The following is a 27,838-nucleotide window of genomic DNA, read 5'->3' as shown; positions in this document are numbered from 1 at the left end:
CCGTTGCCCACCTCTGCTCTAGACATTTTGGGTTGCAATGTCCATCATTTCAAGGAGATCATGGGAGTTGTAGCCTAATACAAAGCACCAGGTTGGGAATGGGCAATTTATATTTAAGGGAAAAATAAAATTTCTATAACCTCTAGGATGTGTGTGTTTGTATGTGTGCATGCACCTTCTGGGAGTTAATTTTGCAAAGACCAGGGCAACCATACCTAGCGATTGCCAGCCATATTGATAGATAAACCATCAATGTTAACAGATGTAACCTCAGGTTAAAAAAACAAAACAAAACAAAGTAATATAACACAGAAGCCAGCCACAAAGACACATTACAGAGTCAACATAAATAGTATTTATTGAGCAAAATCACTACTCACACAAAGCATCAATGCTGATGTCATCATTAGTAAACCCTAATGCACAATTTTGCTAGACTATGAAAATAACATCTCAAACGATAACAAACCTGAACTGAAAAATAATAAAAAAACCAATTTTACAGAAAGAGGTAGCTGAACCATGATAAAGAGTTTACACTTCAAGTTTATTTAGTGCAAGATAATTGTCGTCTGTGTTTATTATTATTATCTTTAAAGATTCTGCACAAAGAGATGGAACCATGCATGTTCTACAAAAGGCTGGCTGTTTTAAAATGGCTTAATTTCTGGCATTCGAAAAATCATGTAGTTTAATGGAATTACTGAGGAATAGCAAAATATACCACATTCATTAGGTTTCCGCCAGCTCTCCTCCCCAAACCAGCCATTTTGATTTAGGGTCTATACACAGAAGAATGAGGAGGTAGAATTTTATGGTAGTAAAAATCACAACACTTTTCCGATCTACAAATGGGATGCCATTTTAAAAAAAGTTTATATGTAGAAAAGGAGCAGATCAGGGAATGAAGTTGACTTGAACCTTCTCCCAATATACTAGATTTCTATTTGCAGGGAGATTTCTTAACACGAGTGAGCATTCTAAAATGGTACACTGAACCTCAAAATTCAACCTCCTTATGCTGCTGCTAGTGCAGATTAGGCCTATGCCTTGCCAGTAAGCATGTAAAAAGCTTGACGTAATTTTGCTACACTTCTGCTTTGTAAACCTTTTAAATGCTTAAAATGTAGCGTCAAGAGCTTTTAAAATTGCATCTTCTGGAAAAGTATATGGCTCATGAAGTGTGAGAAGCTCACAAATGGCAACCAACAGAATGCAGGCACTTCAATCCAGGAGTTAGCTTATTTGCCTTTTATGAAAACTTGCAGGTACTGTAAATACTATTAATTACAAAGGAATCCAAGAGAATTATGCAAGCTTTGTAGTTTTTAATCTACTAATTTTCAGCTACAAAAGCTCACTTTTTATTGAACTATCATACAGCCTGAACTGGTATCTGAGACAAATTTGCAGAGATAGTCTCATAATTTTGCACAGTATTTTGTTTAGGAGAATGGGCATTTAATTTGCCAATTGCTATAATTTTGCAGTCTTTAGTGACTTGCGGTGCAACTACACTGTAGAAATAATGCAGTTTGATATCACTTTAAGTGCTATATCTCCATCTATGGGATTTGTAGTTTTATAAGCTCCGTAGCCTTGTTGCAAAGAATGCTGGTGCTATGTTGTTGTTGTGTGCCTTCAAGTCACTTCCGATTTATGGCTACCCGAGCCGAGGGCAACCCTATCACTTTTTTTTCTGGGGCTGTGGCTTGCCCAGTGCCACCCAGCGGGTTTCCATGGCTGAGCAGGGAATCGATCCCAGGTCTCCAAGGTTCAGAATCCCAAGGTTCTTTAGGATGGAGCCATGCCAGTTAAAGTGGTGTCAAACTGCATCATTTCTGCATGTAGATGCACCCTGGGTTTCAAACATTTACAGAACTTGGAAAAGTTTGGTTTTTTTGGACTACAGCTCCCCAAACCTGAAAGCAAGCATGGACAGTTGTTTAACCATGGGAGCTACAGCCAAGAAAAAGAACCGACCCAAGCTCTGTAGTAAAATATATTTACATCTCTGTGCATCTCTGCAAATTCAAATGCTCACAAATAATGATGGAGTTGACAATGCGAATGTATTTGAAACACATTCAAGGCATGCAGAGTTTTATTCCTTTTTATCCTGGGTCTATTTGCATCAATTATTCACACTGCCGATAATGCAAATCTTTTTTAAAAACCCAGGAAAACCCCTGATATTGATTATCCTGGGTTAAGTGGGTTTTTTGGCAGCTTTCCCCAATTTGGATGCATTTGAAATGCATCTGGACAACAAAGATTCAAGCCAGATTTAACCCAGATCATTTTCACTGTCTGAATAACCCCAAATTTACTAAGCAAGTTTACTAGTTTACTAAGAGAAAGCCAATGACCCCGTTAATGTAGGCTTGCCATATCCCGCCTGGGGGCGGGACTTTCCCGGTTTGGGGCGGGTCCACACTGTCCCGCCCCATTTTGCTCCCGCCCTCGGGATTGCCACCGCCCCTGGGCAGGATATGGCAAGCTGAAGGAGGCTTTCCCTCGCCGCTTGGGCTCTGCTCCCCGCCGTGATTGCGGCAAGGCCCGGGGCCCAGGGAGCGAGGGAAAGCCTCCCTGAGAGGAGGATTCCCTCGCCGCTTGGGCTCCGCTCCCTGCTGCAATCGCGGCGAGGCCCGGGGCCCAGGCGGCAAGGGAAAGCCTCCCCTCAGCGAGGCTCCCATTCAAATGTAGGACACACAAAAAAGTGTCCTACATTTGAAAAATTTGTCCTACATTTTTCCTGGTTTGGAGGTCCGGACGTATGGCAACCCTACGTTAATGTCATCCTGACAGAGAAGCAGAGAAATGGAAAGCAAGAAGGGGGTGGTGGGGCTAAACTATGAGGCCTAATACAAACATGGCAGACCCAGATGGGACCCACAATACCCAGCGCCTGAAATGGCTGGTGCCTAGCACAACATGGCAATGCAAGATTCTTATGGGATAGCATTATGTGACCCATTTAGGATGCTCTAGAAATGTAACCTGCTAATTGGTGACTCTATACCTACTTAGAGATAGGATGTTTTGTGATTGCCATGTTGAAAAGTATGTATGTATGTATGTATGTATGCCTGTTTCTTCCCTTTGTGTCATTAGACCACTGGCACCCATTTGCTGCAGCAAATAATTCTCTTCCCTCCTGTGTGGACATCTGGTTTCACTGTAACAAACTCCTATTTTTATGGATAACAAATTTAAGAAACATGTGTCTAGAAAGACAATAGGAAGACATCTTCAGTACATATAAAATACAAGATCTTTATATTACCAATTTAAAAGCAAATTGTGAGTTGATCAAAATTTTTACAAAAAGCTGGTAATGTCATCCTCTGCAGCTTTTTTTGGTCATAGAAATAAAACTTGGTATATGAATAGTCTTATACTAGGCTTATAAAAAGAGGGTAATTCAATTTCCCTTTGAACTACATCACATGTTTTCAATGCAGTACTTGCTTAAATTTGAGGGGAAAGAACAGTAAAGAAGCATAGCTTCTTGGTCCTCTAGATATTTTTGACTTCAACTCAAGAATCCCTGGCCTTTGGCCATGCTTTCTGGGCTTCTGGGAGTTGACATATGGGAGTCATGGGTGGCCTTCCTATATCTACACTAGGCCATTTCCTTCAAAGGTTCACAAGGAAGGATTTAGCATCACTTACATTTCCAGCCTTAGAGATCTGTTACAGGACTGATATGACAGAGAAAGCATTTCCCACTCAGCTTCCATCACTGTCCATAAACAGCCAATGATCCAAATCCTTTTTTATTCTTGACCGGAGTACGCTTATTGAATCTGTTAGATTAATCTACTTGTTGACTCGTAATTGTTCAACTCTAGTTGAGACTAACTAACATGATGCAAACCAATAAGTTTGCAGAACATAGCGAAACAAGGCAAGACTTGCACTGGTAAACTGTGGCTCTTGATAGCGAGAATAAATAATCTTAAAATTATTAACCTAAAGTTTTTGGTATTGTGGTTGGGCAAGTCATGCACTCTCAGGCTCAGAAAAACCCATGATAGGTTCACTTAAGGGTTACCATAAGTTGGCACACAACAGCAAAAAGTTTTTTGTTTGCTCATGAGTAAGTGCCATTGAATGCAATGGAGTTTACTTTTTAATAAATATGCATAGGGTTGTGCTTCTATTTACAGCTGAAAACCAGGTAACCAAAATGTTAGTGCAATAAAATAAAATAGCCAACCAAACATCTGAACATGGTTATACAAAGTTATATAAAAACCAAAACCCTTTGGAATAAGACTTTATCAGTTCACTGAAATGCAGTGATATTTGTAGTATTTCAGCTTCACATTACACCAGAGTGATTTCAATGCAGCTTTCTCCAAAAACTAAATTTAAAAAATCTGTTAAAAAACTTTTATAGTAATTATGTTCACTTCCATTTTGTTCACTTTTGCAATGTATTCATTTTCATTTGTCAGTGTTCATGAAACAGAAAACATGCACATATATAAACACTTCGGTATTTTGTTTCAAACAGTGCAGCAGTTGAAGAACCAAATCAAGAACATTAAGGCTGCAGCCTGAAGCAGAATCATACAAAAGTGTAGACCCACTGAATTTTCTGGGATTTGCTTCTGAGTAAACATGTTTGGGGCTGCATACATCCCAGTTTCTATTGAAGGATTAGTCTGATGTTCGTTGTGCAGACATACCAAGCTGCAACCATTTCCTTCTGCAAAAGACTTCTCATCAAACATTACTGCAGCTAGATGTAGAGCTCTTTCACATGTTGTTGTTGTCGCTAACTGCCCTCAAGTCAACCTTATGGTGACCCTGTGGATATCTCCAAGACCTCCACTGCTTTGCTTAGGTCCTGTAGGCTCAGACCCATGGCCTTTCGGGTTGAGTCCAATCATCTGGCATGTGGTCTTCTTCTCTTTCGACTTCCCTCTACCTTTCCTAGGATCATTATCTTTTCCAATGATTCATGCCTTCTCATAATGTGCCAAAGTACAACAGCCTCAGTTTAGTCATCCTGGCTTCCAGGGAGAGTTTGGGTTTGATCTGTTCTAGAACCAATTTGTTTTCCTCCTGGCTGGCCATGGTATCCTCAGCATTCTTCTCCAGCTCCACATCACAAATGAGTTGAGCTTCTCTTTGTTGACTTTCTTCATTGCCCATTTCTCACTTCCATACGTGGTGATGGAAAATATGATGGCTTGGATGATCCTCACTTTAGTGTGTTCAGAGTTATATCTTTACACTTTAGGATTTTGTCCAGTGCTTTCACAGCTGCCCTTCCCAACCCTAGGTTTCTTCTAATTTCTTAACTGCATTCTCCATTCTGACCAATATTTGATCCCAGGTATGGGAACTCTTCCAATGTTTCAATTTTCTCATTATTTAGGGTAAATTTTCGTAGATCCTCTGTGGCACTTATTTTTGTTTTCATAAATGTTCACCATTAAGCCTTCCTTGGCACTTTCCTCCTTGACCTTCTTCAGTAATTGCTTCAGGTCCTTATTGGTACCAGTAGTACTGTGTTGTCTGTATATCTTACATTGTTAATGTTCCTTCCTCCAATCTTCACTCCTCCTGCCTCTGAGTCTAAGCCTGCTCTGTGTACGATATTTTCTGCATGCAGGTTGAATAGATAGGGCAATATACTTTCACACATAGAAGGCAAAAATTGGTCTCTTACTGTACTTTACTTGGTAAACAGAATGTAAGATCTCCAGCAAGCAAAAGGTTAATTTGTATTACAAATGCCTCCTCTGTTCTCTTTTGAAGGGCTGTTGTTTTCTGCACAGCCAACCAAGGATTAGAAACAGTGAGATGGAGAAGGAGAGAAGTTGAAAAGGCCTGCTATAGGGAAGCAGTGGCAACTAGCAGAGTGATGCTCAAGCACTCAAGTATTGCAAGGTGATTCACAGAAACTCTTGAGGTCATCATTATCATCATCATCATCATCGTCGAGATCTCGAACGGGACATGAAGGCCAGGATGCGCTTGATGCCATTAAGGCGGTCTTTCAGGGACGTCATGGCAAGAAATGGGAGCTGGGCTCTGCTCTCAAGCGGTAAAACAGCTAGTATCCACCAGCACCAGGAGGGTCCATTAGGACTGGCCTGCAACAGAAGATGCATGGAGAGAATAAGCCTTACTTTAAACATGAATGGTGGGATAGTCAGGACAGACAGAAGGCGGCACTTCTTCATGCAGTACATAGTTACTGTAGAATTCTTCCATTTCACAAGAACCAAGGAGCTTGAGACATTGCCTTTTTTGGACTACAACCCCCAGAATCCCCCACCCAGCATGGCCCCCAAACCCCCCACAGCCCTTGCTTTGCACTGCATTTAATCTGCTGCTCCTAACTTGGAGGTATATTTGGAGTACTGCTGGTTTGGGACGAGCTGCTTGAAACAAAGGCTAGAAATACTCCAAGTACTCATATGCCTACAAATAAGTGTATTGCCATGCATACAAGCAAGCTGAAATTCTTGTTTAAAATGCCTCGTACCTGTGGATCCAAATCCTTAGCCGGCATCGGACCAAAGTGGCTGAGGATACGACTCTTGAGCGCTGGCTTGAGAGAATCAAACCACGTGTAGGCTTGAACATATACAGAATCATGTAGAACAATCAGCTCAGCATATTCCTCTCCTTGCACCTAGAATTTGGTGGAGAGTGTCAGAAAAAAGGGACATAAAGAAGAGTTTTAGTTGCAATACTAAGTATCTGAGAATATGAGGGATTTTCACACTCTTCAGAATGGCAAGCTTGAGTTATGAACCAGAAGACATGGCACTCCCTCTCATGCTAGCCTACCATGCAAGGTTGTTGTGAGGACAAAAAAAATTAACTTTTGCCGTTTGTCACCTTCACCTCTTTGGAAGAATAGAACGTGACATGTAATAATACCATTTTTAGTATGTGAAGGGATCTTGTGGTACCTTTGAGACCAACTATGTGAAGGAAATTGTAGCATAAACTTTTGTAGACTTGGTCTACTTCCTCAGATACATGGAGTGAAGTGGTCCATGTATATCAGTTCCCCTGGGCACCAGTTCGCCAATTGTAGGTGTAGCAAGGTCTTTTTTAAACTGGTCAAAATAAATTGAAAATGACTTGAAGGCATACAACAATAACAATTCAAGCTATACTCACTGGTTGATCTTCAATGTACTCAATGTCTGCAGTGTTGTATCCATCACGCTGGCTGTGCTGGATCACTTTAAACCTCCTCTTGCCAATGCTGTCAACCACGGACCGGCCATCGGCAAAGAAGTCAACATTTCTGATCTCCAAGATGCAGCCATAATCTGCAAACCTTTTTTCCAAAAGAGCCAAAGCAATGTAAAGAGGATTTAGTTTTTGCAGCCAGTCACTCCTACAGCGCTGCAGATCTCATAGTGCAGAAGACTGTTATTCACTGCTAATTTGTAGATACGCATTTCCTTTGTTCCTTGGTCAGGTTTTCAAAAGCTAGATTCTCAAAGGCTGCTCCAGCAATCTGTTCAGATTTAAACAGATTCCTTCCTAATTAGCTATAGTGAATGTTCTACAGATCCAGGCAAGCAACCTGTTCTATGGCTTTATTACTACTACTACTGCTTTTTAAGTGCCACCACATATGACACGAAGGCTTCAGCTGCTAACACATTGCAGAATAAATGTAGCTTGAAACCGCCTTAACTGTCATGGCTACATCCCATGGAATCCTGGGATTGATAGTTCTGAAAGGAAAGGCTAAACATCTCACAAAACTATAAGTCCAAGAATTTCATAGAATTGAGTCATGGTTGTTAAAGCAGGGTCAAACTGCATTAACTCTGCAAATGTAGCCTTTATAACCAATAACAGAATTAAGTTAAGGCAGTATCCAACTACAAAAGAAGTGAATCTTCAAAGCAAAGGACAGATATATAAAGCATGAAAAAAACATTTTCCCCTACTACTCCCAGGTTTGTTTGGTGAATATACAAGAAGCTTCTAGACCTTGCAGTTCAAAAAAGTCTGTCAGGCTTACTCTGACTTGCTGCAAGTCTCCATGGTCTCAGTTAGAGAAGGATCCTTCTCCTCCAATCTGATCCTTTCCAGCAGAGATGTGATGGTCTGACCTTAGATCTTCTGTCTATAATGCACCACTAAACTATATCCCTTCCCTTGATACAGAGTGTCTCTGTACTACACAATTTGATACCACTTATTGATAGCTATTTGAAACACTGGATAGCTGTCTGATACCACTTCAACAGTTATGGCCCCATCCTAAACAATCCTGGGATTTGTAGTTCAGTGAGATCCTTAGTATTCTGTGCTAGAGAGCTCTGGTGTTATCAGAGGAGTGTGAACTAGAAGAATTCTAATGGAGAATTCTCAGTTCTTTACTAAATTATAAATCTCATATTGACATAGGACAGAGCCATAATAGTTAAAGTGTTCAATTTACTCTCTCTCTCTTCACTCACTCACTTACCCCTTGACAGAGTCCCCAATGCACATTCCAAACTGCTTGGTTCCAGTCTCCATGCACCTCCGGATCATCAGACGATAACATGGCTCAAAGATGTGCAGTGGGCATGGGACAGTGGGATATGCCATCGTGCAGACAAATATGGGCACATTCTTGTTTAAACTGTAGGATAGAGCTTCCGTTAAAAAGCTTACCATACAAACAACAAAGAAACAGGATATGAAAAGTATTTAACTGAAGGAGAACACTGATGAAATCAAGCCTTGTTAATTCTTTTTATTTCAAACCCCCCCCCCCCAAATAATCAACCAAGAAACTATTTTCAAATGTTGTCTATAACGAACTTTATGATCCAGATTTGAAAATAATCTGTATTTCGCATTTGCAACAAGACATTGCAGTGTCGACACAGAATTTATTAGCCTTATCTTATTATTAGCCATAAATAGAGAGAACCCATAAATCAATGGGAACTTGGAAACTTAACACATCTGTTAGTTTCTACTTCCACTAGGCCTCCATATCCACATATTCTTTATCCACAGATTCAACTATCCATGACTTCAGTATATATATACATTGTAAAAAGCAAACCTTGATTTTGTCATTTTATATAAGGGACACCATTTTACTACACCATTGTATTTAATGGGAATTGTGCATCCACAGGTTTTGGTACCATGGGCTTGGAACCAAACTTCAGTGGATAGCTGGGCCTATCAATTGGCTTTAGAGCTAGTTCTTCACTTAGTCCAGTGGTTCCCAAACTTTGGTCCATAGATGCAGAACTTTGAAAAAGTTCATTTTCTGGAATACAAGTCCCAGGATTCTGGGAACTGTAATCCAGAAGAGCAATTTATTGAGCTCTGCATTGATGTGATCTTGAAGTGTACCTCTCCAGCATCCCTGACCAATGGCCGTGCTGGCTGGAGCATCCACGATGTCCACTAGTATATGGGAATTCATTGACTGGCAGCTGTTTTCTGGGATCTCAGGGGGATCCTTCCCCCATTACCTGCTAACTGATCCTCTTAAGAAGAGAATGACTGAACCTCTAAACTTCTGCATATGGATCAAATGTTTTACATTTATGGTTCTTCTCCCATCTTCACTGGTTAAACCTAAAGTGTGTCCACCAAAAATGTATACACACTTTAACAGTCAGTAGCAGCTATGATGAATATTTGAAGGCTAGGTAAGTACATTTATATTGAAGAACAAATGTTATAATAATGATTTAACCAGTTTCAGATTCCATCTTAAAATACAATTTTATGAAAGGTCTTTGAATTGACCTCCCTGCACATGAATGCACTGCTCGCACTGTCAAAGCACAAAGCTGCAAACCTCCCTTAAAGTTTTTCTTGTAATTTTATGACCTTTCTCTACTGTTGCAATGTTTAATTCTTCAAGTGTATTTGGGTTTGTGGCATAAACTCTATTTTTAAAGTACTTCCAGAAGAAGAAACTGTTAGGGCTGTATACATTTTTGGGGATGTCCTATATGCATGCAGATGTTCTGGTGAGATCAGGTTTTAGCTAGGGCAGTCTGACACAACCTGCTGGTTGGCGATGATGGGAGCCGCAGTCCAAAAATATGGAGGATGTCAGGTTGTGGGTAGGCAAGACTATAGGAAGGGTATGGGGTGAACCATTAGTTGGAGGAAATGGAAAGTGACAATACTGTAACGTACTTGGAAAGTTCTGCCATTTCTTCTTCGTAGACCTTCCTCCGTTCTCTGAGCTGCTCTGGAAGGTACCTTGCAATTATTTCCTCCATCAGCACCGTCTTACACAGTTTCCTCATTGCCAAGCACTGCAGAAAAAAAATGGGATTCCTTTCAAGGACAGCCTAAAAAAATGCCATGCTTCTGCTACCAAATCCTCCCCCAGTATAAATTACAAAGCCAAATATTTCTGGTTGTTCTCGTCATCTTGACCTGGAAATTGTGGGTTTTCCAATAAGAAGGCAAACACAAGTATCTCAACTTCATAACTGGAACAATGCCTGAGGTCACCAAAGAAACAGATGTGAAATGTTTGAAACTGGATGAACAGTTTCAAACAATCATGATCAGTGTTTCCAACATGCTCAAAACACTTACTGTACACTTTCTTATTAACCCTTAAGTGGGAAAAGCACAGGCACCCAGCTCTCAGCTGAGCCCCAATGCAACATGACCCCAAACAGGTTTAATGTTTTTTGCCTGATTTTTGACCCCCAGTGACCTAAATTGCCCTCAAACATGTCAGTTTCTATTTTCCTTATCTGAGCTTTAAAACCACAAGGTCAGAACTACCAACTGGAATGATAACACCCTTCAATTGTCCTGGTTTGGCAGGGACAGTCCCAAAGGTGCCATCTCACCTTTTCAGCTGCTTTTAAAATGTCCCAGTTTCTCTTCCACCTCCTACCTTCCGTCTTTGTTCTTAGCTTACTTCAGTTGCTGCAAACTGAGTTCAAAATGCAAAATGGAATCAAACTACTTGTTATAAGGAGGAGAGGTCAGAAACATGCCATTCCTGGGAGGGTCAGGCAAAATCAAACTGCAGCAGCTTCTCTTTGCTTGTGTGTTGTTCCTCATTAATACCTTTTGCCTGCTTGACCACATTCCAATGTGGCCACACATGTCCTGGTTTTCATCTGTGAAATATTGGAGGGTATGTGAGATCCCTTCAGCATTGTTGCCCAAAAGATTCCAAGAGCCCACTCAAGGGAAGGGGGCTGAATGCACTGACTCTCCATATAAATACAAATGTGTTGGCTGGTTCAAAATATTTGTCACTGTATTCACAAAAAACAAGAACATATCCAACCTACAATAGAGCCGTCAAACTTTCCTGGAGGGTGACTTTCCAAGCGGGCTTAATTTTTTTCTCTTCGCCATAACCAAGATAGACTTCATGTGTCCAGGACAGAACTGGACGAAGTAATGTTTTTGGACTACAAATCCTAACCCCCCCCCCCCCAGTCAGCATGGCCACTGGGGGATTCTGGAAGCTAAAAAGTATTTTTTTGACCGTCTAGTACTGGTGCCTTCAGTTCTTGCAAGAAAGAGAATTTTCATGCATGCTACTGTACATGGAAAAAGAAAGATTCCGATGTGCCTCTTTTCCAGTTCCAAAATCACTCCCTCTACCCCCAAAAGATTGTTGAAATTTGGAAAAGAAACAGCACAAAACAGCACAAGAGGGCAGGCTTACCTCCGCGAGCCCCTCCTTGCAGAGGGGACATTTGGGGTTATGATCCAGGCATCTTTCAAGGCATTTCAGGCAAAAAGTGTGACCACAAGGGGTGGTGACAGGTTCATAGAAGAGTCTGGATGAATTGGGAGGGCAAGAAAAAGAAAACTCAGGACGTTATCTGGAAGTGGGAGTCATGAAAATACACTGCAGTTTCCATACACAACCTCTCATCCCTTTTACCCACAGTGAAAATCAAAATATAAGAAAGCTCTCTTAAGGTTGGAGGAGTGTGGGAGCAACAGCAAAACTGTTGCCACGTGGAGTGCACCCACACTGTAGAAATAATGCAATTTTGACACCACTTTAAGTGCTAGAAAACTATTTGATGGAATCTTGGGATTTGTGGTTTTACAAGTTTTTTGGTCTTCTCTGCCATTGTGTTGGTGCCTGCCAAAACTACAAATCCCAGAGATTCTGTAGGATGGAGCCATGGCATTGAAGTGTTGTCAGTCTGCATTATTTCTACAATGAAGATGAACCCATGGAGTGTTTCTATCTCAGGCAGGCAGCCTGTCCCTATTCCTTCCCACTCTTGCACTATCATTTCCCTGCTCTTGTTTGTTAGCACTCCATAGTAACTGAGCTTGCTTTTGATTCTGGATAGCTTGGGGTTCAATGGATAGACTCAATCATGGATTTGCAAGAACTAAGCAGACCAGTGGAAGATAAGGGGGGGGGGGGGGTTGGAGTTGTCTCAATCATAGGGTTGGCATGAATCAGAGTTGATTTGAGTTGTTGAGTTAACAACAAGAAAATCTTGAGGTTCTCTTCAGGCTTGCTGGTACCTCCTTCTTGTGTGCACTTGGTGCTATTTCATAATCCCCATGCAAGAGAATGTGTTTGCTATTACTGTTCAAGGTGAGGATAATGTTTGGCTCTCCAGATGTTTCCAGAGTGTAATTCCCATCCTCTCTCACTACTGGCTTCACTGACTCTGGCTAATTGAGCCTCTGGCGGGCCTTATGTTCCCCATCCTTGGTATTCAGAGTTGCTCTGGGCATGGAAGGAAACTATGGGCAGCAGTGTCAGTGCCCAAGTCAAGGGAGTGATGAATCCATTCAGGGTTCTAATTTGAACTTGAAAAAAGATATCCAAAGTGATGAACCTATACTGCAGACATGCAATGACCCCTACACAAGAGAATAAGCTTTGGAATAAATTTGACATGGAAATCACCAGCCACTACTTATGGGAAAGTTTTAGCAGTGTTGGATTCTGCTGGAAGTGGGACGTTGTCCCTCCCTGCCCTTTGTTGCTGTTGTGTACCTTCAAGTCGCTTCCAATTCATGGTGGATTTTGGAAAATTTGCATATACATAATGGGATATTTGGGAAAAGGGGACTGAAGTCTAAACATTAAATTCATTTATGCTTTGTATACACTGAACTCATTGGAAAGCAAAGGTGTCACTATCTCAATGCCACATTTAGACAATTCTGGAGTATTTTGGAATTCTAGATAAGGGAGATCTAACCTGTAACAGTGATTTCACAGTTGTGTTTGATGCAAGGAATGGGGTAGAGGGAAGAGAGATGCTAGACTTTTGCCCCTTTTGACAACCTGCCTCTGCTATCTGAAGAACAGGATTCTTCTAGCCCACTTAGATAAGGCTAAAAATTCAAGAAGCTCAGCTCAGACCAGGATTGGAATTCTCTTGAGTTTTACTGAGCAAATTCAGGAGACAGCAACTCAAAAGAAGCTTTACCCCCCTTCATCCAACTGTCAGGCAGGCATTCTTTGTTGCCATTTGGGTTTACCACTCAGTTACTCATTCCATGGATGTAGGTCAATTACACTTACAGTTTGGACAGTCAAACTAGGTTAATAGCAGCTTTGCTTATTTGAAGGTGAGGTCACTGGGTTAGTAGTTCAAGGTAACACAGCTTGAAGATTTCCTTCCATTTCATAAGGGGCAATAACTATGTAATTGCCAGCCAGTGTGGTGTAGTGGTTTGAGTGCTGGATTACAAGTTTGGGACTAGGGTTTGAATCTCTATTCGATCATGGAAGGCAAATCCCCTCTGAACAAATCTTGCCAAGAACATTTTAAGATAGAGTCATCAAAAGTCAGAAACAATTTGAAGGCACACAACAGCAACGACTATGTATATTAACATGACACGCATTAATAGAACGAGACTTTGGCTCATGCCAAAACTGAGTATGGATTTCCAGGAATGCAGGCTATGCATCTGAGGAAGCAGATTGAAGCCTAGGAAAGCTCGTGCTGCCCATTTCTTTCTTTCAGTTAGTCTCAAAGGTGCTACAAGATCTATCACCTACATGTCAGGGAGCCTGACCAATGAACTGCTTCTACAGAAGGGTTGGGGAATGTTTGTTCCTCAAGATCTTTTAAACTACAGCTCTCATAATCCCTCACCATTGGCCATGCTGGTTGGAGCTTCCATGATTTGAAGTCCAAATCATCTGGATGGCCGAAGTTTCCCCAACCTTGTTTTGTTTGTCTTCTCTCATTCTATTCTCTTAAGAGCATGAAAGATTCGTAAGGGTCATGCTCAAACCACTATTAAGCATGGATACCAACGAACAAGTTCAATCTTGATCAAGACTTAATGCCAAGCTATTTTCATGTCCTGATGGACAGAAATTAGAGAAGAATCCTTTTTTTGGGACTGTAACTCCTCAAATCCTACAGCTAACATAGCCAATGACTATGCTAGCCAAGGATCTAGGTAGTTATAGTCTTGTCTTCAACAAGGGAGAGGAGTTTCATAAAGGAAATTCTCTGGGTTCCAGTAAAGGCATAAACTACTATTTTGGAATGTAGCATCACTTTATTTCAGTAGGACAAGCAAGGGAAGGCCTGAAGCCTGTTTTGTAACCATCCTCTTAAAGCAAAGTCAACACAAAATAGAAAGGGTTTCTCCTGCCCACACTCCCTCTGAGAAGGAAGTGGCCTCTTGGACATCTTGGCTAGTTAATTCACCAAAATGCTTCACCACTTGGAGACATGAACCTACAATTCACCCATAATCCTTGAACCGGCGTTAAGGGATAAACATCATTCCTCTGGCTAACCCATAAGAACAGAACAGATACCTCATGCATAAAGAGCACTCCAGGTCAGATGGATCCACAAGCTGAAACTCAACACCGTTCCCAAGATCAGATCCCTTGTCAACACCTGTATCTATTAAAAACAGGGAATAGAAACATGCACATGTCAACAGAGACCACAACAGCAACTACTGTACTGGTATCAAATACATGGACTTAGTTATGAGACATTTGAACATCCAAAAGAAGTCACTCAGTTTTTCACAAAGCATTTGTTATACACATTTCATCTCCACAAAGTCCTATTCTTGCCAACTTCTTGTGGTGTGGAGGTGACCCTGGCTTCTTGAAGACAAAGCCCTGTCAGGTTCCACCAAACTGACAGTGCTGAGTACCACCACAATGGCAGATTGTGTATGTTGTCAGGGGACCAGCCCAGCTAAGTGAGAAACGTTCATCACCAGAAGCCTAGCCAGTAGATGGATGAACTGGCCAATGAAGGTGGCAAATGATGCATTTTCACATTTCTGTGCATTAGATTCAATGCAAGTCCAAAGTTTTATCATTTTCCTGAGTAGTTCAAATAATTTTTTCCATATCAGAGAAAGCACAGTTACAAAGCTGTAGAATGAGGGTGGTTGGGTAGGGCTTGAATTCCGCATTGCACCACTTTGGAGCACAGGGAAAATTTGTATTTTAATGCTCCCCCTCCCCATATTCTACCTGACCAAAGTACGTCATTCTTGGCAAATAAAAAAACAACTATAAGTCAGGGAGGAGGAATGCACAACCTCCAAGAAATTGTTGGATTGCAGTCCTCACCAACCCTAAATAGCACAGCTGATGGTGCTGGATGATGGGAACTTCAATTGAACAATATCCAAAAAATAAATTCCCCATCCCTGGTTTGTGTTCATTTCCTTATAAAGGCTTGCTCAGATGGTTTAAAAGCACCTCCTGAAAATATGTATCTCATTTTGCATTCTTCATTTAGCTATAGCATTAATCAGTTTGGGAAGCCAACTGGATCTAAATTCTAGAATAAGCCCAAAATCAGCTTACCCCTTTTCGCCAGTTTGCAAGGTGGGTCAATGTCTGGGGCATCTTCAGAGTAGTGCTTTCGTTTTAGAAATATGCATTTCTCAGAGATGAGGAGGACAGATTCTTCGCCTGAGATGGTGTGCCTGTTCTCATCTAAGTCTTCTTTTGGGTTTTTTGTTACCTGGGTGGATTTCCCCAAGCTTTCAGAGTCCATTATTTTCTGATCTTCCTGGAAAGAGATGTTCTTATCTTTATCTACATTTCCCTGTACAAAAAGGAAAAAAAAAGTTCATGTTTACCTCCAGCAAGCATATTCCTCATGAGATCTTCAGCGAAGTTTTCCAGACAAGCAAGACATATGCACCTCGAAAGAATACACACTGTTGAGGACTGAAGAAAACGAGGCTGAAAATCATATTGTCACGGTGTTGTCTACAAATATGTGATGAACACTGAGGTGGTATGATTCAATCAGTCCATGCCATCCCTTCGCAAATGTTCAATTAAATGTGATTAGGATCAACCATATTTAATGGAACTTGAGCATCCATGAATGTTGGTATCCACAGGGGATCCTGGAAACAAATTCCAATGGATACTAAGGGTTCATTATAAAAATAATTAATTATTAAAAATATATATCGTTTCTCTTTCCCAGGTCAAGAATCAAAGCAGCTTACAAGTTAAAAATTCACAAGATACAAAAGTTAAATCCTTTTTATTTCAGCAGGATATTAATACGTAACCTTTCCAGGGAAGCTTTTTTATTGGGTTTTATTTACTTCTTAATTTCTGTATGTTTTTAAATAAAGTTATATTGTTTTAATTGTGACTATTTTAATTGGTTTTTTTTAAACTACACAAATTTTAATTGATCTGCTTCTGTGAGGCGCCTTGGGTCCCGCTCTGGAAGAAAGGCAGCATACAAAATAAATAAATAATATAAATAAATAACATACTTTTGGAAACCGAAGTCCAAAACGTCTGACTTACTAAAAGTTGGAAACCTCTGGCACAGAAAAAACTGCCCCTCTAGTGCTCCATCACCAGTGTTAAAGCAATATTCAATTGTCAGTCTAGTTTGCTTCTGTAGGTGAAGTGTGTGGGTGTGTGTGTTTGTGTGTGCTTTTTTATTGGGTTTTATTTTGTCTCCTGCCACATGCACCAATATGTCTTGTGACAACCCTGAATGTCAGCATGACCAATAAATAAAACCCAGAATGGATTTAGGGAACAGCAAGATTTAACATGTATCTTCACTTCACAGTTTTACTGCTTGGAAACCACATAAATAACATACTAAGGAATCCTGGGATTTATAGTTTGGTGACACAGAATTCTCTGCTAGAGGGCTCTAAACTATGGTTTCCAAAGTACTCTGAGAAGAGGAATGAATGATTAAATCAGGATATCTGTATTTTAGCGGCATGCACTATATCTTTCTACCAGAGACTTGTAACTGCACCACTGGCATGCAAATCCTAAGATCCTGTAAGATGTAGCCAGGACAGCTGTGTTTTGTTTTGGCAGAACTGGCCAGGATTTGCACAGAGAGCTCCATAACTCAAATCAAAAGACAAAAAACAATGTCCAGCAGCCGTTCATTCAAAAGAAGATAAGAAACAGGGCTATTCTATTCCAGCTGTTTGTTATAAGTTGTATGCTCTAGGCTACATTACAGCCATGATACCATTACAACTGCTTGACACTGAAATAATAATTTAGACTCATTTATTCCTCCTCATTCTTTCCTCCTTTGTCATGCCCATGGGATGGGGTCTATCTCATTTTTATGGATCTGTAAATTATTTGGGGAGTTGAATAGCAGGATGTACATGTTTTAAATCCAGGCTGGGAATTATGCATCCCTCCAAGGATTGTTGAACTGCAATTCCCAGCATGCCCTACAATTGGCTATGACAACTGAGGTTCCTATAAATTGCAATCCAGCAGCATCAGGAGTTCCACACAACTCCCATTGCTGATTTCACTAACAAAATATAGTATCCTCCTAATCTCATCATCCCTGAGGTGGTAAGAGGCAAGATCAAAACAAAGTCCATGTTGAAACTGAACCCTGGGTATATTCAGAGGCCACAACAAGCCAGGACGCCACAGGAATCATGCATGACTCACAGAGAATGAGTCACAGTGCTAACTCTTGATACCCCATTGCTCCTATGTGCAGTGGGAGCTGCTAAGTAAACCGTGGACTTTGGTCCACAGTGCATTTAGCCTTGTGCTAAATGACACTAGCAGCATTAGCACTGACATCAGTAGCAGAAGTCAAATTGCCTTGTTACTTCCCCAACAAGCCAACAAAAGAATTCAGGGCTTATTGTAGAAGTTTGCTCCTCTGCATACAGGGTAACAAGCCTGTCAGATGTATATGTTACACCAAGCTGGGGTTGGATCTTGCAGCCTTTGAGATGGGCTGTAACTCCCAGCATCCTTCACTACTAGCTGCGTTACACTCCAACTACATCTAGAGGGCTGGATGATTCTCACCCTTGTGCTAAACAAATCATAGACAGAAGACTATTTGAATCCCTGGCTTACTCTGATGTGCAAATCAGACATTCTTTCCAAAAAACATTCTTTCCAAAAAAATAAAAAATAAATGATAAAATCCCATCCCATGAATGCCTCCAGTGCCAACTCCCTGCACCAAGTTCCTCCTCCCTAAAAGACACCACAAGTCTCAAAAGGTTTCAGAAGTCACTTTGCACCCACTTGCACTCGAACCTACCTTTATGAATAAATCCCAATAAAAAATCAGAAGATGAACTCCAACACAAAAATAATCTTTTTACTGCACATAAAACTGTAAAGAAACTGGAATTCTAGAAACTGTAGTCCAAAAAAGGGTAACTTTCCAAAGCTTTGCCCAATCCCCAGCAGAAGGTTAAAAGAAAAAAGAAAGAGCAAACCATGCAACCCACTCAATTCTTTCCCAGTAACTAATGTATAAACCATAATACAGAGCTACAGGCATGCATTACCTTGAGTAAACCTTGTAGGCTGTAGACGGAGCCTTGAGATCCCTCTGCTTTGAAAAGATTCCCTTTTAATCTAGAATGCTGGGATAACTGCTGCAGGATGTCAGGCAAGTTTTCCTGAGCTTTTCCCGGCATACGTGAAAATAAATTAAGGAGAAGCTGCAGTACAAAACAAAGGCACACATACATACTTCACTACTCAGTTCAGCAACAAAGCAATGCTTTTAGGAGAAGGAGGTTTTCCAGGTTCTACTCACCAGCATCAGGGCTGGCCCTACTCTAAGGGAGGATGCTTCAGGTGAAAGACTGGGAAGTAGCGGGAGGCTTCAAGAGCCCAGCTTTCCCCTTCTGATGGAAGAGAGAGTAAAAGGACAATGTAATCTGTCCTGCACCCCTTAAACCACTCAGGCATGGTGGGAGATACTATTTGTAGTAAAGGTTCCGCTGCCTGTCCAGTTTGCTTCTTTACATTGCAGAGGAAGGGGATGCTTTTCTGGCCTTTGCCTCAAGCAGCTAAATATATTTATCCAACTCTGGTGCATCTTTAATTGAACCAGTACATCTGGTTAATGGCACAAGTGTGTGTGTGTGTCTTCAAATCGTTTCCAACTTATGATGACCCTAAGGCAAACCTATCATGGGTTTTTTTTTAGATTTGTTCAGAAGAGGTTGGCCATGGCCTTCCTGTAAGGCTGAGAGCATGTGACTTGCCAAGGTGGACCCAAAGTCGTAGTCCAGCACTCAAACCACTATGCCACACTGGCTCTCATAACCGGTGCTGAATATTGACAAGTTACTTTGGGGTACTGCAACCCACCAGAATCTCCAGCCAATGTGGCAATGGAGTTGTAGTCCCTCCAAATAACATTTCCAAGCTTTGCAAATGAGAGGGGAAAGCTGCCTAAGCCTCTGTGGAGCTGCTGCCTATTGGAGTTTCTTGTTATTGTTGTTGTCCACCCTGAAGTTGATCTTGACCCATGGCGACCCTGTAGATGAGACATCTCCAAGACTCCCTATCCTCCACTGCTTTGCTTAGTTCCTGCAAATTCATACCTGTGACCTCTTTTAGAGTCCATCCATCTAGCATGTGACCTTCCTTTCTTTCTGCTTCCCTCCATCTTTCCTAGCATTTTGAAGTAAAAGACTTTCACGGCTGGCATCCATAGTTTTTTGTGAGTTTTTCGGACTATGTGGCCATGTTCTAGAAGAGTTTGTTTTTGATGTTTCTCCAAAATGCAGACTCTTCTAGAACATGGTTACATAGCCTGAAAAACCCACAAAAAACTATTTCCTAGCATTATTGTTTTCTTCACTGAGTTGTGCCTTCTCATAATGTGGTCAAAGCATAACAGCCTTTGTCTAGTCATCTTGACTTCCAGAGAGATTTCTGGTTTGATCTACATTGATGAATGGGATACATCTACAGCAAATCTATGATGCTGAATTAACAGGATTTTTTTGAGCAGTTTATCCCCCCCAATACAGAAAAAATTGTCTGGAGTTGCTTATGCTTTGTTCTCCCATAATGTAATAATGGGCTATGTGGTAGTTGCAGCATGTTGTAAGAATGCTTGAGGATTGTTTTTAAAGTAGGGCAAGTTACGTCCAGTTGGTGAGCTGAGGCTGGAAAGGAGGCAAGCATTTGAATGAGAAAGAGTCTGGCTTTAACAACAAAGCAAAGGAGTGGTATGGGAAAATAAAAAAAAGTGTTCATTAATTTCAATGGATTATAATTAATCCTGCCTGATGTTGGAATTATGTGCAATTTAATTATGTGGTTGTAACGGTTGCTGGCCAGTTCTCACAATGAAAGTCATCAGACTGGATCTATAAGTTTTCTTAATAAAAGTATCTGAGTTTTTACTACTGGGCCTGAGTTTCTGAACTTTGGTATCCTACTGTACATGACAGAAGTAAACCTATCTGATTTTGATGGGATTATCTTTTCTGATACATGTCCCATTTAACAAAGGGTCTGTTAGAAAAATGTGTGCCAGATATGATGGGTTTGGGCCATTGGATTGGTCAAATCTCCACTGAGGTCCAACCATTAAGAGTTAGAACAGTCACATAATACCCTGTCTCTGAAAAGCATAGGGCTCAGCTACTTTATCCTTATAAGCAGTCTGTGAGGTAGGTTAGAAGGCCAGTGGGTTTCTCAGCCAAGTAGGAATTTAAAATCAAATATCTCTTTAGCCTCTTGAAACAGTTAAAGCTTTTCCATACCTAAGTTCCATCACTGATCAGAACAGAGACTGCAGTCAAGAAATGACAAGGACTTGACAGGACAGCTATGGAAGAACTAGACATGATCCTGAAGTGCAAAGATGTATCACTGAATACCAAAATTAGGATTATCCATGACATTATGGTTCCCATCACTATGAATGATTGTGAGAACTAGATGGTGAAGAAAGTTGACAGGAAGAAAGACAGGAAGAATCTGAGATGTGGTGCTAGAGAAGAGTTTTGTGGATACAACAAACTGCTAGAAAGACAAACAAATGGGTCCTAGAGAAGATCTAGCCTGAACTCTCCCTAGAAGCCAAGAAAAGACAATCATGCTTGGTAAGGCAGAAACAGCAGAAAAAAAAGAAAGACCCCATTACAGGTTGATAGATTCAGTCAAGGAAGCCATGGCCCTAAGGTGGCAAGACCTGAAGATAGGATGTCCTGGAGATGTCTTGTTCATAGGGTCACCATATGTTGAGGTCAACTTGAAGGCTGTTAATAACAACAAATCTTTTTTGTCAGCTGAATACATCAGCCTCTCTAAACTGGTGCTTTCCATATGTTGAACTACATGGTCTATCAACCCCACCCAGCAAAGACACTGGGATGAATAGATTTGTAGTCCAGCACATAGTCCAGCATTTGGTTAAGGAGGCTAGGATAACCAAATCTGGGCATCTGGTCTCTCAATGAAATCCCCTGATCAAACCACTGCACCACACTGACTCTCATAAGTTCCTTATAGGTTGCTATATACACCTTGTAGCTCCACATTCTGCTCACAGGGTGCAAAAGAGTATGCACATAGATGGCCTATGTAGGAGAACTTCCACAGACAAAAATGGAAATTCCTATGGGTTGGATTGGTCCTTAGCAGTTTTATTGTGCCTACTGGGTGCAATGTATCGGTAAGGATAACCAGTCAAGTGCATTCTGCACTAAGTGTTTCCACTCACCCAAAGCCTACTTTTATGTTAATATTCAGCAACGAGCAACATTCTCCTATCAATGTACTATTAACAATTCATTACAGTTCCTCCCTCAGTCACATTGCTCTTTGGGACTGTGCCTCATAGAACCCCACAGGCCATGCTGGCTGGGAAATTCTGGCTGGTATAATCCAAAAAGTAAGATTTCCAAGGTCTAAATTCAACATGTATGCCTTTTCCACCAGCATACCCCAGTGCTTCCCAAACTGGGCTCTGGGTGTGTCTACATTGTGGAAATAATGCAGTTTAACACCACTTTAACTGCCATTGTTTCATCCTACAGAATCCTGGAATTTTATTTTTGTGAGGAACCAGCACTCTTTGGCAGAGAAGGCTAAAGACCTCATAAAACTAGAAACCCCACGATTCCATAGGATAGTGCTTACAGCACTTAAAGTAGTAGCAAACTGAATGATTTCTTCAGTGTAGATGCACCTTCTATGAATGTTGTGCTTTGGATAAGTTATGTTATACATTACATGTACCAGGATACTCTCAGACAGTATAGTTACTGGGGAATTATGTGGATTGTAGTTCAAATAAATAATTTTTTGAAATTTAGGATATACAACAAGCCAGACGTACAAGCCAACAACACATGCCACAATGACAAATATTAAGTGAGGAGCAGGAGGAAAGGAGCATGCTAATGCGGGATGCATCTACACTGCAAAAATAATGCAGTTTGACACCACTTTAAGCACTGTAGTTCCATCCTATGGAATCCTGGGGTTTCTAGTACTGTGAGGCACCAGCATTCTTTGACAGAAAAAGCCAAAGACCCCATAAAACTGCAAATCCTAGGGTTCCACAGGATGGAGCGACAGCACTTAAAGTGGTGTCAAACTGCATTATTTCTACAGTGTAGAAATGTGAGTGTGACTTGCCCAAGGCAACCCAGTGGGTTTCATGGCCAAGCTGGGAATTGAACCCTGGTCTCTAGAGTGGAAAAGAAAAGAAGAAGAGCTTCCCATTCCCTCAAATGGAGACATGCACAAGTTTATCTCTCACGTCACCAAGAAATTAATTGTATAACCGGTTGCAAAACCACTCCAAGGAGAAAAAGAAGGATGAGGTGGCATGTTGATGAAATTCTTGTTACCAGCCAATCGGCACATACTGACATTCAGCGTTCCTCTCACCGGAGCCATGCAGAAATCTTGCAGGACCTGTTTTCGAAACAGGTCCAAGGCTGGGAAATGTGTATTTGTGTACTTGAGAGCAGCCACACGACTATGAATAAGATACTTCCTTTGCTTTCAAAGTGGCACATCTGACTTCACCCTAAGCCACGTTTCTTTATTTGAAAATCTGAGTCAATAACACATTACTCATTGGCTAGGAACATCACGATTATTTAAACAGTGACATCTGGCATTTTAAAAAGTAGGCAAACACATGTTTCTACCTCAAGCATACCTTTTTTGGGACTGTAACTCCCAGAACAGCCCAGCCAGTATATATAAAAACTGATATTACAACATGTAACTCCAATAACATCAAAACAGTGATGCTTTTATTGTGCCGACCAAAATGCACAGTGTGTGTGTGTGTTGCAAGCTTTTGAAGCTTTGGTTGGCCCAATAAACTTCTTACTGTTTGGTGGATTTTTGATGTTATTGGATTTGCTATATCACCAATACGACTATCCCTGAATGTTTTCTGGACTGCAAAATGTAGTAAGACTCAAAACTAAATTCCCTATTGCAGTGAGGGGGAGGAAAGGAGGGTTAGTCGGGCAGAGATGGAAGCCGTGGGAAGGAGGAAATGGGGTCAGGAGACCAAGGTACAGTATAAAAGAGAAGGACGAGGAGCGTGGCATGTCAGAGCTGGGGGTGCAAGAGAAGTGGTGCCAAGGCCAGAGGCCAGCGGAGGGTGAAGAGGACCCATGAAGTAATGGACTCTAAAGCAGACGGGGATTGGTGGCTGGGGCTTGGGTTGCTGTTTGTGCACATGTTATAAGTTAGTAAAGTTTCACTGCATCCAATTCCTGCTTTCGTGAGTTTGTGTGGCACACCTGGGAGTAACACGCTGTGGGAGGACCAAGATGTCGCAGGGTCCACAAGCCCCGCCCACACCTACCTTTTCAATGATTTACCAGCTGTTGTTGACATTATTGTCATGTCAATTCAAGTTGACAGGTTTTAAAAATATTGACATACAAAAACAATAGGAGTGAGGAAAAGAAATGCTGAAGGGTACATGTGGTACTTAACAAGATGCAACCATGGAAAGAGGCAAGAATGACCCTAAAGTGAACCTATCACAAAGTTTTCTTGACAAGTTTCTTCAGAGGAGATTTGCCATTCCCATCCTCTGAGGCTGAGAGAGTGTGACTGGCCTAAGGTCACCCAGGGAGTTTTCATGGCTAAGGTGAGATTCAAACCCTGGTCTCCGGAGTCCTTGTCTAACACTCTAACCACTACACCACTCTATACCTAGAGAATATGGCATTGGGAGCCGATCTAAAATGGCACTTCCGAAGTACAACCACATAAGCAAGTTTACTAGATATTTTTTTCTTTTGCACAGCTGGGTAATACTCCATTCAGAGATGAGAATAGCAGTTGACAAGATACATAAGACTCACCCTTTGAGCTTCCGATTTGGCCTTTCTATTGCCACTATCCAAAACAAGGCAAAATAAAAATTCATGTAAAGCTTCCTCAGTTTTCCCAAGGTTAGCGAGGGCCTGTCCCTTCCGTAAATGACCCTGTAAGAAGAGCAAAAGAGACATCACTGTCTGATGATGGTGATGATTTATATCCTGCCTCTCAATATCTATTATAGTGACTTTCAAATAATGAGAATGTAAATAATTACCTTTAAAGAAAGATCCTTGTAACATAATGGTAACTAATTGTGAGTTCAGAGCTGCAATTACTTGTTAAAGTAACTTTTCAAGTTGTTGTGTGCCTTCAAGTCAGTTCCAACTGGGGCGTCAGTTAGATGGGTCACACTCTCTCAGCCTCAGAAGAAGGCAAAGGCAGAAGACTGCACCAGGTGACCCCCTAAAAAGAGGGTGACACCCCTTCTGCCCATACTTCTGCCTTTGGGGAAAACTAGGCTGTAATGTTTCCCTATGTCCCTTTAAAATATGCCTAAAAGGTGATCCTATCACAAGATTTACTTGTTAAGATTTGTTCAGAGGTGATTTTCCCTTTGCTTTCTCCTGAGGCTGAGAGAGCGTGACTTGTCCAAGGTCAGTTATTCTCTAACTATCCTCCTACATACCAAGTAACTCCAACTCTAGAGAAGAGTCATAGGGCATAGAGTCCCACTGTGATACAGCTTGGCACCATTCAGTTAAAGTAGAAAGACAGGAACATGGAACTAGAACTCACCTTTGCCCAGTATGGCTGGAGCCTGCAGGCCATTTCTGCATCACGCAAGGCTTCTTTGCAGCATTTCAAAGTAGAATTAATCCGGGACCGGTTGCTATATAACAAATGATCGTTGGGAGCTGTAAGCGATGGAAACATTGACTCAATACAACTATTAAAGCAAAGCATTGTCACCACTGAAGCATGCATAATCTTTCAGAATCCATCTGTTCCTTGTGCGTCTCAGGAACATCCATTACTTAAGTTTAGAATTAACTAGAACTCTCCTGCTGATGGGAACAGACATTATGAAAGTCATTACATTTGTCTTACTCAACCACTCCAACGGTTGCACAAATGTGTGGAGCACCAAGGGATGTAAGATCATACTCTTCCTGGAAGCCAGTGCTGAAGGAGGGGGGAAATGAAGCTGCAGTCAGAGCTGTGGGGGAAGGATAAGTGGATGCTGACCTTTCCAAGGAGAAATTGCTCTTACTACTAAATATTTTTGGCAATGTCATTTAAAATCATTCATTGTTGTTGCTGATGCTGTTCTTGTTGTGTGCCTTCAAGTTGATTACAACTTACAGCAACCCTAAGGTGATCCTATCATGGGTTTTGCCAACAAGAACTGTTCAGAAGGGGTTTGCCTTTGCCATCCTCTGAGGCTGAGAGAGTAACACTCCCAGTGAGTTTCCATGGCTGAGCAAGTGTTTGAATGGACCCAGTCAGGACCCAAACAGACCCAGTCGGGAAGCTATTAAACCATTTTCCCACCCTAAGCAAACCAGATGATTCTGCGGCAACACGTCTTTTGCAGATTATTACTGTAAAAAAGAGAAAAAGGCAGACTCTTTAAGAGTCCAGGCCTGGATCTGCACTGCAGAAATAATCCATTTTGACACTGCTTTAAGTGTCTATTCCTTTCCTTTAGTTTTCCTAAACTCCAAGCCTTTATTTCAAAAACCATCTCTCTGGCTGACAAAGGTGACTCCATCTTTCTATAGTTTTTATATTTCAACAAGGAATTTCCACCACATAAGCACCATGGCTCAATGCTATGGAAATCTGGGAATGGTTGTTTGTTGTGGCACCAGAGCTCTGCTTAAAGTGGCACTCAAAGCGATGGCAAACTGGATTGTTTCTGTAGGGCAAACCCAGGTTTAGAGAAATCACCAGTTTTGAATAAAGGCTAATAATGATCATTTGCATTCTATTTTAAAGAGAGAGCTGGCGGAAGGGAAACTCTTTGGAAAGCAACCACAGCAACCACAGCCACTCCTGTCCACAAATGAAAACTTTTACAATGGGCTCTTGGTATCCACCAGAGTTTAGTTGTGGGTTTTTCGGAGTTTAGATCCAGGACATCCCCAATCTGTGGATACCGAAATCCGAGGACGCTCAAGTCCCATTCAATACAGTGGCATAGTCAAACGGTACCCTTTATATAACACAGCAAAATAAAGGTTTGCTTTTTGGAGTGTGTGTGTGTGTGCGCGCGTGCGCGTGCGCGCACACACACACACACACACTCAAGCCTTGGATGCTGGAATCCGTGGATAAAGAATCAATGGATACGGAGGGCTGACTGTATTTAAGGGAGCAAGGAAGGGAACATGTCAGGGAGGCCTTGGCAATGTGGATGAACAGGATCCGATCTCTCCGACCCATTTCTCCTTTGCTTTCCTCTTGTTACACAATCATTCCATAGGAAGGAGGTAGGGAAGGCAGACTGGGCCATGGGCTTATGCAACAAACTGCTCTCCTGACCTACTTTCACTTTGGTCTAAATAAACAAGACTTTGTGCGAAGGTTCAGAAGGAAGGTCCCCATCTCCTCAAGAATGGGGAGATGGGGACATTGGATAGCCTAAGTCTCCCATCCCTGGCTTGTTTCCTTTGCCCTTCATGCTAGATTGAAATAAATCCCTCTGATGCTTGTAAAATGAAGGTGCTTGGGTACGGAGCTGCTTTTACATCCGACTCGAAAGCTAACCTTAATGGCCACCTGAACACTAGCCATTGAGCACATGTGCCACAAATAACTAAATAATTTGTGAATTAAGATGTTAAATTTTACATATAGATTGTTTTAAAATGTGTAGGTTTTATTTGTCCTTTTAAACTGCTGCATGTTTTAATCAATGTGCTTAATTGTGAGTTGTTGATTTGTTGCTGTTCTCTGCCTTGATCCATGGGGAAAGGCGGGTAAGAAATAATAATAATAATAATAATAATAATAATAATAATAATAATAATAGAATTCAAAGATATAGCCGTGTTAGTCTGTGGAATCAGTATGTAGAGAGATCTTGTAGCACCGTTGAGATTCACTGAAGGAAGAAGTTGGCAGCATGAGCTTTCCTAGACTTCAGTCTGCTTCCTCAGATGCTTTTGGAGAAAGTATTCTGAAGTCAAGGAAAGGCCATGCTGCCAACTTCTTTCTTTTAGTTAGTCTCAAAGGTGCCACATGATGATGATGATGATGATGATGATGATAATCTACATGACAATATTCCACTCTCAA

The 27,838-nt window shown here is 41.3% G+C and overlaps 1 protein-coding gene across 2 annotated transcripts in view; it reads right to left on the bottom strand.

The window, feature by feature from the left end:
- Nucleotides 1-332: 332 nt before the first annotated feature.
- The window catches only part of LONRF3 (LON peptidase N-terminal domain and ring finger 3), a 30,261-nt gene continuing 2,755 nt past the window's right edge, over nt 333-27,838 (bottom strand). Inside the window, exons 2-12 of one of the 2 annotated variants that reach the window (XM_042479025.1) lie at nt 25,334-25,452; nt 24,580-24,702; nt 18,772-18,927; nt 15,791-16,034; nt 14,771-14,861; nt 11,669-11,783; nt 10,159-10,280; nt 8,468-8,626; nt 7,156-7,318; nt 6,509-6,658; nt 333-6,113 (exon numbers count right to left, since the gene is read on the bottom strand). In XM_042479025.1, coding sequence (XP_042334959.1) covers nt 5,952-6,113; nt 6,509-6,658; nt 7,156-7,318; nt 8,468-8,626; nt 10,159-10,280; nt 11,669-11,783; nt 14,771-14,861; nt 15,791-16,034; nt 18,772-18,927; nt 24,580-24,702; nt 25,334-25,452 — 1,604 coding nt within the window. In that variant the 3' untranslated portion in view covers nt 333-5,951. The remainder of the gene's footprint in view (nt 6,114-6,508; nt 6,659-7,155; nt 7,319-8,467; nt 8,627-10,158; nt 10,281-11,668; nt 11,784-14,770; nt 14,862-15,790; nt 16,035-18,771; nt 18,928-24,579; nt 24,703-25,333; nt 25,453-27,838) is intronic. The other variant, XM_042479026.1, reaches the window with a different exon arrangement.

The sequence above is a fragment of the Sceloporus undulatus genome, chromosome 7, assembly GCF_019175285.1.
Source record: "Sceloporus undulatus isolate JIND9_A2432 ecotype Alabama chromosome 7, SceUnd_v1.1, whole genome shotgun sequence".
In the NCBI taxonomy this organism is placed as follows: Eukaryota; Metazoa; Chordata; class Lepidosauria; order Squamata; family Phrynosomatidae; genus Sceloporus; species Sceloporus undulatus.
The sequence above is the reverse complement of the archived record's forward strand: the minus strand, read 5'-3'. Positions and strand labels throughout refer to the sequence as shown.